This window comes from Trichosurus vulpecula, chromosome 9 (assembly GCF_011100635.1).
Source record: "Trichosurus vulpecula isolate mTriVul1 chromosome 9, mTriVul1.pri, whole genome shotgun sequence".
Classification (NCBI taxonomy): Eukaryota; Metazoa; Chordata; class Mammalia; order Diprotodontia; family Phalangeridae; genus Trichosurus; species Trichosurus vulpecula.
The window spans coordinates 48,911,687-48,924,734 of NC_050581.1; the positions used below are offsets into that span (position 1 = coordinate 48,911,687).

At 39.7% G+C, this 13,048-nt stretch overlaps 1 protein-coding gene across 3 annotated transcripts in view; it reads right to left on the reverse strand.

The window, feature by feature from the left end:
* Positions 1 to 10,193: 10,193 nt before the first annotated feature.
* ATF7IP2 (activating transcription factor 7 interacting protein 2) overlaps positions 10,194 to 13,048 on the reverse strand; it is a 98,601-nt gene continuing 95,746 nt past the window's right edge. For 2 of the 3 annotated variants that reach the window (XM_036738821.1, XM_036738822.1), the window contains exon 12: positions 10,194 to 11,055. In XM_036738821.1, coding sequence (XP_036594716.1) covers positions 10,618 to 11,055 — 438 coding nt within the window. In that variant the 3' untranslated portion in view covers positions 10,194 to 10,617. The remainder of the gene's footprint in view (positions 11,056 to 13,048) is intronic. The other variant, XM_036738823.1, reaches the window with a different exon arrangement.

The following is a 13,048-nucleotide window of genomic DNA, read 5'->3' on the forward strand; positions in this document are numbered from 1 at the left end:
GGTTACAAAAGACTTGGAAGTCATTGAATCCTACCCCTTCATTTTACTGATTAGAAAACTGAGGCAGAAAGAGGTTAAATCACGGAAATATGTTTTGCATGACTGCACATGTATAACCTATGTCAAATTGCTTGCCTTTTCAATGGGGGGAGAGCAGGAAAGAATTTGGAACTTAAAAAAAATTTAAACTAATGTTTAAAATTGGGGAAAAATAAAATAATAAATAAAAAACTAAAAAAAAAACAGAAAAAAAGAAAGACATTAAACGATTTCCCCAGGGTCATATAGGTAGAAGTATCTGAGGAAGGATTTGAAACTCAGGGCTTCTTGGTTTTATGTCTAGCTTGCTAGAGTCGGATGCACTGCTCCCCCAGGTGACCCACATCAGCTGCATTTTCAGTTGCTTCACTAAATAGGACAACCTGACTCTTCCCAAGGATCCATCCCAGGGTACCACTTTGGCATTGGTGTTGTGCAATTTTTGATAAGGTGTAAGTCTTTTGTTCCTGAAAATCTGCCTTCCTTCCCTCACCTAACCACTCTGGGACTCATTTTCCTTATCTATAAAATGACACGTTACCTCGTGAGAACACTTTTTGAACTTTTTATCACTATAGACCTGAGTTATTCTTCTACAGCAAATTCTGGATTTGCTGTCTCCTAATGCTGACAGGTGACTGATGCCGTTCCTACATAATAAATAGTCCGTTAACCCATGACTTCCTGCCACCTAGTGGTAGGACACAAAACATCTGACCTTGACTGGTGTCTCTTCATAGGATCACAGATCAAGAACTGGAAGAAGCCTTAGAGGCCACCTAGTCCAAACCCTTCATTTTACAGAAAAGGAAGCTCAGAGAGATCAAGCAACTTGTCCAAGTTCACACAGTAATGGTCAGAGACAAGATTAGAACACAGGCCACCTGACTCCCAAACTCTTGCTCTTTCCAGTATATGATACTGGTATCAGCCCCCTCATATCCAATTCCTGTCACACCTACCTTCATAACATATCTTGTATATGCTCACTTCTCTTCTCTGACACTACCATCATCTTGGTGTGGCCCCTCATCACCACATGCCTAAATTAATTACCATAACCTCCTGGTTGGTCTCCCTCCTTTGAATCTTCCCCACTCCATTCTATGGGGGCCATTGACAGTCATCTTGCCACTGGACTCTGATGACTCTGGAGGAGAGGGTGAGGTTGATGACTTTGCTCAGCCTTGCCTCACTTAAATCCAACTCATTTATAAGTCATGACATCACCCTCCTGATGTCATTGGTCCTCTTCGAGAATGAAGGATGAACAACTGGTACCAATCACTTCATGAGAGTAATGGGGCTATACATCTTTTATTTAATTTTTGGGAGATTAGTCTTTTGCCTTTATTCATGTACTTTTAAGGGCACCTGAGCACGGAGCTCTTCCTTCCATTCTTTTCTCAGCATTTCCCATTCTTTCCTCCTTTCCCAGGTCTCTAACAGATAGTCCTCCTTTCAAAAGCCAACCTCTCTCTACACATGTTCTTGACCCCATCCCTTTCTCTCTGCCCTAGCACATTGCATACTCAGTCCCAGTTCCAATCTTTGAATTCTTCTTATATACTGGTTTTCCTCATTGTTTTTTTCCTTTATTTTAAAAACATTTTTATTTAAAATTTTGTGTTTTAAATTCTACCCCTCCTTCTACTCTCTGAGACAGTAAGCAGTCCATTATACACACAACTAAAACATTTCCATGTTAATCATTTTGTACAAGAAGATTTGAATAAAAAAATTAAAGGAAGAAAGCAAAATAGCATGTTCAGTCTGCATTCGCTCAATAGCAGTTCTTTCTCTGGAGGCGAATAGTATGCTTCATCATTAGTCCTTTGGGACTGTCTCAGATCGTTGTATTGCTGATAATAGCTAAGTCATTCACAATTCTTCATCGAACAATATTGCTGTTACTGTGCACAACGTTCTCCTGGTTCTATTCACTTTACTATGCAACCGTTCATGTAAGTCTTTTCAGGTTTTTCTGAAATCATCCTGTTTGTCATTTCTTATAGCACAATAATATTCCATTACAATCATATACCACAGCTTGTTAATATATCTCTTTAAAAATCTTTTAAAGAGATAACACTCTGTTTTATAAAATCACAATGTTAGGTGTTATTGAAAAGATTCTATAGGATAAAGTATTTATTCTTGTATTAGAAAATCCAAGCTTGGCAATTATTTGTCCTGGGCCACTAAATTGCAGAGAATTGTTATTTTATTTTATTTTATTTTTAGCATTAGGCAAAAATCTAGCTTTAATTTGAAAGGATATTGGGCTGTTCGTAAAATTTGATCATTGTCCTTTTAGTGGTGTGACTTCATCAAAAGCACTAGGTTATGAAGCATCACTAGGTTATCAGGTTGAGGCTATTATCATTCACTGACTCGGATAACAGCCAACTGTCAAGCTAACGCTGACACTAATCAGAAACACTCTGGATGTGATGAATGGAAGTAGCCTTGTTAGGTTGGTGGGTGAGATATGTGCAGCACATAGGAAAGCACAATCTGACCCTTTCCACATTTCTCTATTTCTGTTCCACTCTACCCCACCCCCACCCCCAGCCTACCAGAATCCACACCATCCCCTAAAGACAAATTGCATAGTCTCAATTTCCCAGCCCTTCTGTTCTGCCTTTTTTATATCTCTGCATGAGCCCTACTTAACTACCCAATAGCAAGAACCCAGTTGTTAAGGAAAGACATGTGAATAAAAGGGCCAGATACTTCGGAAAACTGGTAAAGAACTTCATACCCTGTTTTCCAAGCCCTGGATATGATGTCAAGCATCTTCTTTAGATCCTGGGATCTTTCCAGGGCAAAAACAATCCTTCCCAGAATTTATCCATATTATCTGGATGTCACCAGCTGTATTCTTAGATTTCCTCATGGCATCTGGAATCTTATCATCCTACAAGATCACTTCAACTCTATAACTCAGCACCCCCTTGCCTCTGGAGGGACCCCTTCCCTTACTCAGATTGGAGAGGGTGGAAGGTGTATAGCAGGAGAGTTTCTCCCAAACCCTCCATTTAAGGAAGGTGCCTAGGGCAGCCAGCTCATCATTTCCTACTTGGCTGAATTCCTCTGGATTTCATCATACCCCCGCTGGGGCATTCTATCATCTTCCCCCATCAGATGGTGAGCTCATTGAAGGCAGGCACCATCTTTTGCCTTTCTTTGCATTCTCAGTACTTAACATAGTACCCGGCACATAGGTACTTAAATGTTTATTGACTATCTTACTGGCTGAACTCAGGAATTCTAGCTCTACTTACATGTGGCATTCTTGATCAAGTCACTTATAATATTATAATTATTATATTATATTACATTGTATCATCATATTGTATTATATTATATATTTAGAGATGTAAGAGACCAGAGAGATCAACCTATTTAATCTCTCTCTCTCATTCTCTCTGTCTCTCTCATTCTCTCTGTCTCTCTCTGACTCTCATTCTGTCTCTCTGTCTCTTATTGTCTCTCTCATTGTCTCTCTCTGCCTCTGACTCTCATTCTGTCTCTCTGTCTCTTATTTTCTCTCTCTCTTTGTCTCTCTCAGCAGATGAAGAACCTGGGGGCCAGAAGGGTTCAGTGACTTGCCCAAAAGTCACAAAGGTAATAAATGACAGAGCCAAGATTAAACTCAGGAATTCTGGATCCAAACTGAGCACTTTTTCCACTATACCACCCCATCTCCTATTGAGGCCTCAGTTTCTTCATCTGTAAAATGAGGAGGAAGGTGAACTAAATGAACTTTTAGTTCCCTTTCTTCTGTAAATGCTTTTACCTTTACATATATACTAAAACCATGAAGGAGTGTGTATTATGTCCAGATGCTGTAGGAAATCAATAATCTTAAGCCAGATTAGCACCCTGGGCATTAAATCACCCTTACTGCCAGTGGGCAGTGGTAATGTCCAAGCTTGTTCTGGGATTGAAAGGATTGTAGTTCTTCCACTGGACTTTTTGGCCCACTGCATTCTCCCAATCAGTCTGTCAACAAACATTTTAAAAGCAATTTCTATGTGACAAGGACTGTTGAAGATACAAAGAAATGGGGAAAAAAAACCCCACTTTCTTCCCTCAAGTAGTTTACTCAGAAAGTAGTGCCTACATTCCATCAGAAGGGTCCTCTTCTTTGAAAAGGAAGGACTAGCCTGTTAACTTGACAGCATGATTTCTATTGGTGCTTAAAAATACCACCAAACAATGGGGCTTAAAAAAATTTAGTGAGATTACAAGGCCATTTACTATGTACTTTATGAGCCCAGCATTAAGGTAAGACTGTTTTTTAGAAATAAGCAAATAGGGAAATTAGTTCAGTAATAATTATGCTATTTCCATTATTCAAAGAAGGAAAAGCAGTTTCTTCCAATTTCTGTGTCCTTGGTTGTTCTGGTCTAGGTCCAAATGGATTAAATTTGCAGCTGAATCTGGGAATATTCTGGGCCAACACTGTCTTTGTCTTGTTTTTTCACCAGAAAGAACGGATGGTCCTGAGGACTGTGGGGCCCTACTAAGCCAGCCCTTTTCCCTGGGCATATATCATATTTTTTCCCCACTGCAAATGCCTGTTCTCAGGACCAACTAAGTGTCTTGGTAAGCACTGGAAACTGGAGTTTGGTGCTGAATGCCATAGGTTTAATTTTCGAGCTTGCTGGTAACTTCACCCACTAGAGAAATCTGCTCTTCAGTTCCAAACAGCAGCCTCTGGAGTGTGAAGTGACTGGCCAGCTAGGAAAATAAACCTACACACATTAAATAACTCATTCAAGGTCACACATAACTAATAAATATGAGAGATGGTGTTCAAACACCAGAGTTTCTGGCTCTCAGTTGATCTTTTTACTTGTAGAAAAAGATAATAAAAATGTGTATTCTGAGCCAAGTTGGTATAAAACCTCTCTAACATTAATTGCATATACACAGTTAGCCCCTCCACATCAAAGGGTTTAGGGGCATGGCATCCCTGTGACTTGAAAATCCACATAAAATTTTTAGTCCTTTCTTCATACCAGAGAAGTCTGAATTATTATGGTATTAAAAGATAAAATGTGTTGATATAACACTACACATATATTTTATGCATTTCTGAGTTTCCAAACTTTTTCTGTGTTGTCTGTGGTTTCCATAAAACTCCTCCCCAAATTCCCATTTAATTTATTATACCACGATATATGGAAAGTCACAATGTGAAAGAGGTAATTGCGTGTGTATATGTGTGTATAATGTGTGTCTGTAGGTATGTACATGTGTATACATATATATATATATATACACACACAATTCGGCTAGCAGCTGCTGTGGGGGGTGTAAAACCAACAACAACCAGCTCACAGAACACTGCAAGCCCAGGTTCTTTTGATCTGCTTTACTAAGGAAAGCAACGTTAAGGGGTTAACAATCTCACTTCAATCCAGCATACAAATATCACTCACTTAGTTCAGCACCCTGAACTTCAGAGCAAATACAAACAAATTACAAACATACATTTATAAACAGACCAAATACAATTCGTAGTTACCAACATCTGAGTTCAGCTGGGAGCTCAACAACGGCTGGCTCAGAGTTATGTGTCACTACTGCTATAGCTCAGAGCTCTGAAAAAGAAAACCAACCCCTGGTTTTATATATCTTGTTCAGGGTCAAAGGTGAGCCACACAGGCCACTCACCCACGTGACCTAAAATTGTCACAAAAATGCGACTTCAACCCATGTGGTCTAAAAGCCTCTGATGTCACAAACATGTCACTCAAACCCATGTAAACTAGGCTTTCCCTTGAGTCAAGGAGGTCACCAAAGACTTCTAATTTAGTCAAGGGAAAAAAGGCCAAACTCTTCAAGGGCACTTGGTTGAATAAGTGCTAAGGGCCCATCTTGAACCACTGATACATGTATATCTTCAGTACGTATGTATGTATATACATACACATCAATATATGCTGGGGCAAATAAAATGCCAATAGGTAAACTGAACCTCATTTCTTTGAGCAAGACAATAGTTTATTAATAGTGACTTGTATAACTGTTAATAAAGTAGGTCAGACTGGCTCCTTTAGTCAGGTCAAGGACCCTTGATGAGAAGGAAAAAAATCCTTCTTTACTGAGATGCAGCAAAAGAGTTCTGTATGGTTGGGGAATGTCACAATTGGCTATCTGGGAGAGGTGGGTTGGCCTTCAAGTGTGGATGATCACACCCCTTTGACAATTAGAGCGCTCATTACTTTATGGGCCTCAGCTACCTCTAAGAATTTTGGCTAGAAAACCAGAACCACTCCAATCAGAACCACATGATTAGTCTTTCTTTGGGGGAGTTCAAACCACCCTTATCTTTACGAGTAGAGACAAGGACTGTCTCTTGGGGAGGGGCTCAGCTTAAACTGCTTTCTGTTTATAGGAAACAAAATGGAGGTCCCAGATTAAACTGGTTAGCAAGCAAATGTCTTGTGTGGGGTGGGGGTAGGGGGAGAGGCGGGGCTAGGAATGATCACATCATTCTCTCTCAACCATGCCTTTAATCCAATTCGGACTGGAGAGACCCCCTTTTTCAGCTTAACTGAAATGGGGCATTGACAAAATGGGGAATAGGGTCGATTACTTAGCAGAATCAATTATCAAATGATGCAGCAGAATTCTAATTCCCTTGATGTGTATGTGTATTATACACATATATGCGTATGTACACATATATACATATACGTATACGTATATGGCTATTTTGTAGATTTATATGGCCAAACAATTCACCACTAAGTGGCCATTCTGCCATGAGCCTCTTTTTTCACTTAGCTATAATGACATAGTAGAAATAGCATCGACTCTGGAGTCAGAAGACCTGGGTTCAAAAACTGCCTTTGGTTTTTATGACCTGTGTGACCATAGGCAAGTCACTCAAGTTCCCTGGGCCTCTGGTTCCTCATCATTAAAATGAGGGGATGGGTCTAGGTAGTTTATTTGGTCACTTCTATATCTACAACCAGTCATCCTCAGAAAGCAGAAATGAGTTATGTCTGGGACAGTCTGTGATGCCCTTCCAGTATGATAGAGCTGGCCAGGATTTACTGTACTCTGCTGGCCTCGCTTTAGAGAATTTAGGTCAACTCCATGCTAGGATGAAGCATCAGAGCAGGATTTGGGGAAGGGTATACATACATTTGGAGGGAAGGCAGCGATTTTGTTACTGACTGGGAAGTAGGCCAATAGTCGAGACTCCTCTCTAGTAACTTTCAATCTTGTTCCAGAGAAGATTTACATCTAATGGGACTGGCAGTTGCTAGAGAGTAAAGAGTTGAATGGGATTTTCCAACACTGAGTAACTCATTGACTTTTGAGAGCAGCTCAGGGAAAATCAAAGGATTTAACTTAAAACAGATTTAAGCCTGAGGATTTCTGCTGGTGGGATGTTCAGTGATGGTGTTTCAAATCACAAAATTAGGAGCTAATGCTTCAGACTGCCTGCTCAAAGGGTTGAGACAGCCTTCTGGGATAGAAAAGGCCACGTAGTAGCTACAGTTCTGCAGAAGACCAGCGAATGGCAGCAGAGAGCCTGGCAATGCAGTTGGATGACATCATTTGATAAGCAGTCATCACCACCACCACCTCTTAAGAAGCAGCTGCAGTGACTGAGTCTGTCCTATCTTGTGAGTCAGAAAGTGAACGTGCATTTATTATGCTTCCTATGTCCCAAGCACTGGAGATACCAAAAAAAAAAAAAGCAAAAATTAGACTTTTCCCTCCAGGAGCATTTATTCTAATGGGGGAGACGACATGTAAATAATGAGAAACATTCAAGATATGTACAGAGCAGATGGGATGCAATCTGAAAGGGGAAGGCATTTGCACTTGAGAACACAAGCAAAGGCTACCTCGAGAAGGTGGGATTTGAGCTAAGCCTTGATGGAAGCCAGAGAAACTAAGAGGCCTCAGAGGTGAGGGGGAAGAACATTCCAGGCAAGGGGACAGTCAGTGCAAACCATAGAGATGGGCGACAGAGTCGTATTGGAGGAACTGCAAGAAGCCCAGCACGGCTGGATTGTGGAGTTTGTGGAGAATGTTCCAGCAAGAAAGCTGGAAATATAGGAAGGGCCAGGTTACAAAGAATTTTAAATGCCAGAGGGGTTCATATTTGGTCTTAAGGGTGATGGTGGCACGGGACTCAGTCTTGGGAACACGAGTTGGTGTAGTTATATGTATACACTATGTTTTGTCCTCTCCCACTGGTTTCCCTGGCTGTGTGCTCCTTACATGTTACCATTCTCACCAGCAATCTAAGAATTTTGGGGAGAGTGTCCTCCTGTTCTTACTTCTACTGTCATTTATTTTGCTATATTAGTTAATTCATTATCCTTTGATTTGAACTAATGTGACTTCTAGTTGGGCGGGTAAAAGGAACACCCATCAGTTTGAGGCCATTGACTGATTCTGAGTGGAGACTGACACAAAATATACCTTGAACCTGAGGCATCATTTTGGGGTGTGTGTATGAGAATACGGGGAGGTCCTGGGCTACATGCACACATAACTATATGCATATATATAGACATACACATACATATGCAATGTGAAATGCTCCAAAAAGTTATTCTCTAAGCTATTACCCCCTAAATATTGTTGTTCAGTTTTGTCCAACTCTTCGTGACCTCATTTGGAGTTTTCTTGGAAAGATACTGGAATGATTTGCTATTTCCTTCTCCAGCTCATTTTACAGATAAGGAAACCGAGGCAAACAATTGATTTCCCCAGGGTGACACAACTAGTAGGTGTTTGAGGCCAGATCTGAACTCAGGAAGATGAGTCTTCCTGATTCTAAGTCATGTACTCTAACCATTGCTTTACCTAGCTTCAGGGGAGACTGGCATAGGACTGACCAACACGGTGTGCCCACATCAAAGAAGGTGCTGTATCCTAGGAGCAAAGCATAATTGCAGTAGCTCAAAAGAAACATGAGATGATAAATTTAGAGACATCTCCACTCCAAATGTTCATATAGACTATTTGGGCCTGATCTGTGTTAGAGCATTCTGAGCTCATATGGGTCTGATCAGCGATCGTCGGACACACTGCACCTTGACCCCAACACAGTAATGTCATTTTCATCCTCTTTGAGAATGAATGACCATAACCAACTAGTCCCCTAATTCTTATTCCATTGAAAGGGTAGTAATCCCTGAATTAAGCCCTGAATTTTATCTTGTTCTGAACAACTAACTCTTCATCTTGTTCACCTATTTGAATCCCAGTGGAATGCTGACAGTGGCTGCTATAGTATTTAAACCCAACATATTAAATCCTGACAGCATGAAACCGTGTCTCAATCATTTACTGCCGGACAATGTCTGAACTATAATAAGGCTTTCCTCTTCGTCATACTGAGTACCACAAACTTTAACAAAAAGTGGGCTCTCAAAAATAATTTGATGAACAAATGAATGAATGAGTAGTACTATATATTAGGAGCTTGGGATGGTGTGGAGCTAGGAGAAGAGGAAAAAATAATTATGCATGAGAGGCTGCAACAAGATGGTGCCTGTAATTCTACAGGGGAATTTAGGAATACTAGGCAGGAGCCTCAGGACTGATGTTGGTCTTTGATTTAAGGACATGATTGTGGGTGTTGAGCACCATAACTGGAAAGAATTGCTGAGTGCATTTTGGGAGAGAGTCTGGTTTTCTGAGTGATGTCCTGTAGCATTTGTAAGTGACTGGGTCAGTGAGAGCCAAGGCAAATGCAGAACTTGGAAGCCCAGGTTGTATATTTGGACTGGGTATGAGACAGAAGTGAAGGAAGGTGATCTGATTAAGGCTCTTCATGCCCCATACAGCATGGACCAGCAGTAAGGATGCAAAATCAGATCCTGCCTCTTATAGCATAATGAAGTGTGAAATTCTGTGCCACTCTTAGTTTGTGTTCAGGAAGAGGTTGCTGAGGTGCAAGGAGAAACTTAGTGCCTGAAATAAGGGGGCTTTGTGACTCTGGATTTTAGTTCATGTAGTTCAGTGCTTTGGCCACCCCTTTATCTAGCTGCCTGAGTGGACCAAACCAAACCTCCAGACAATTTTCTGATATGATTATAGCACAGCCCCCCAAAAAAGTCTGATAGGTATTCAGCATGTAAAACAAAAGTAGCACTCCATGGAATGTAGATGCATTAAAAAAAACTTTAATGGAAATGCACTGTAGGAAGCTCTATTTTAATTACATGACTAAACATTTTTCTGAGCTGGTGAACTCTAACATATATATATATACACATACATACATACACACACACACGTACATTCACACACACATATATGTGTGTATATATACATACATACATATATATGCATATATATGTATGTATGTATCAGGAGAAAAGCATTATCTTGCACATATTCCTCACATGTCATTTTCTCCTCTTAGAAGATGCATTGTTGAACGTCAATCCCAGACTGAGCCCTTTACAAAGCACTGGAGCAGTTAATTCCTAGTACAGAGGGTTCATGATTAAGTACTGGCCAGTTAAATACCATGTATACAAACAACTTAGATGCAAAATGGCCTAGCTTCTTATGAAATATTTTTTAAGTAGGAAGGACTTGTGATTCTTTAATATTATCTTCAGGGAGTCCATGGATGTATTTGATATCACAAAAAGGTCCAAACCTTCCATAAATATCTCTTGCTTGTAGAGTAAAATAATAGGTGCCAGAAGACAAGAACTGAGATAAAGAGCACGCCATCGGGAGGGGTAGAGCTTTAATTTCTCCTACTTTCTTCCAAGCTGTTTTGCTTTTGTTCTTGTTACTATCATGGCATATGTAGAGGTGATAGCTTTCAACAGGGGCACACCTGGGGTTAATATGAGAAGTGTTCCATGTCAACGCTATGCCTCTTGGCTTAAGTACCCGTTTCAGTCTTAGCTCAAATTTCTGGGGAGGAGGAGAGTCATTGGATCCTGTGGGAACAGAGTGATGGGGTGTCTCTGGTAGTGAAGGAAGGTGCTCAAATGATTCCAGGACCTAAAAATATATAAAAAAAAGTTAAAGTTGTATTTGGTAAGGGAGAAGTAATAAAAATAACCAACTTGTGAGTAAGTACATGAAATTTTTAAAATTCCATTTTCCTACTGAAATACATCATTAAAAAAAAGTAAATATAAACATATTCCATAGGGAAGGGTGCAAGGGGGAAAAGGGAAATTACTTATTGAAATGACTGTAAAGCTTACAGGACACAAACTATGATAACCCAATCACATAGAAACATCTATCTTCTACACATAACTCCCTAATGGGAAGCCTTACAAAGAACTATTTCTTTATCAGGGGGGAGCAACGTCTGCCACTGGACAAGCAGAATTTTCGTTTCCTTTATTTTGTTACCAATGTATAAGCAGTGATAAAGGGCTGAATGGTATAAAATCAGTCTAGAATGGTTGGATCAGTTCACAACTCCAACAGTGCATTACTGTCCCAATTTTCTCACATCCCCTCCAACATTTGTCATCTTCTTTTTCTGTCATATCAGCCAATCTGATGGGTGTGAAGTAGTACCTCAGAATTGTTTTAATTTGCACTCCTTTAATCAACAGTGATTCAGAGCATTTTTTCATATGGAAAAAGATATCTTTGATTACTTCATCTGAAAACTATTTATATCCTTTGACCATCAACTGGGGATGGCTCTTATTTTTATGGATTTGACTCAGTTCTCTATATATTTGAGACATGAGGCATTTATCAGAGAAACTTGCTGTAGTTACAAAAATGTTTAGTCATGTAATTACATTTTTTCCACATTACTAGTTGTATTTCCCTCCATCTTTTTCTTCCCTGTTCATTCTACTTTTTCTCCTTTCACCCCATCCATCCTCAAAAATGCTGTGCTTCTGACTACTGCCTTCCCCAAAATCTAGCCTCTCTTCTATCAGCCCTTCTTTCCCTTTCATCCCCTTCCCCTCCTACTATCCTGTAGGGTAAGACAGATTTCTATATCTGAGTGTGTATGTTATACCTTCCTTGAGCCAAATCTGATGAGAGTAATGGTCAAGCAATGCTTAACCCTCCCCCCCCTTCTTTTCCTTTACTGTAATGTCTTTTGTGTCTCTTATGTGAGATAATTTATCTCATTCTACCTCTCCCTTCTCCTAATGCATTCCTCCTTTTCGCCCTTTTTAGTTTTTAGATATCATTCCATCATATTCAACTCACACCTATGTCCTCCATTTACATACACTCCTAAAGGCCCTAATAATGAGAAAATTCTTATAAGTTTCAAGTAGTATCTTTCCATGGAGAAATAGAAACTATTTAACCTTATTGAATACCTTATGTTTCCTTTTTCCTGTTTACCTTTATATGCATCTTGAGTCTTGCATTTGAAAGTCAAATTTTCTTTCCAGCTCTGATCTTTTAATTAGGAATGATTGAAAGTACTCTATTTCACTGAATGTCCATTTTTCTCCCTGAAGGATTATACTCAGTTTTGCTAGACAGGTAATTTTTGATTGTAATCCTTAGCTCCTCTGCCCCCTGGAATATCATATTCCAAGCCCTCTGGTCCTCTAATGTAGAAGCTGCTAAATATTGTGTTCTCCTGACCATGGCTCCATGATATTTGAATTGTTTCTTTTTGGCTGCTTGTGTTATTTTCTCTTTGACCTGGGAGCTCTGGAATTTAGCTATAAAATTCCTGGAACTTTTCATTTTAGGATCTCTTCCAGGATGTACTTGGTGGATTCATTTAATTTCATTTTATACTCTGGTTCTAGAATATCAGAACAGTTTTCCTTGATTTCTTGAAAGATCATGTCTAGGCTCTTTGATCATGGCTTTCAGGTAGTCCAATAACTCTTAAATGATCTCTCCTAGATCTATTTCCAGGTCAGTATTTCCAATGAGATATTTCACATTTTCTTTTATTTTTTCATTCTTTTGATTTTGTTTGATTGCTTCTTCATGTCTCATACAGTCATTAGCTTCCACATGCCCAATTCTCATATTTAAGGAATTA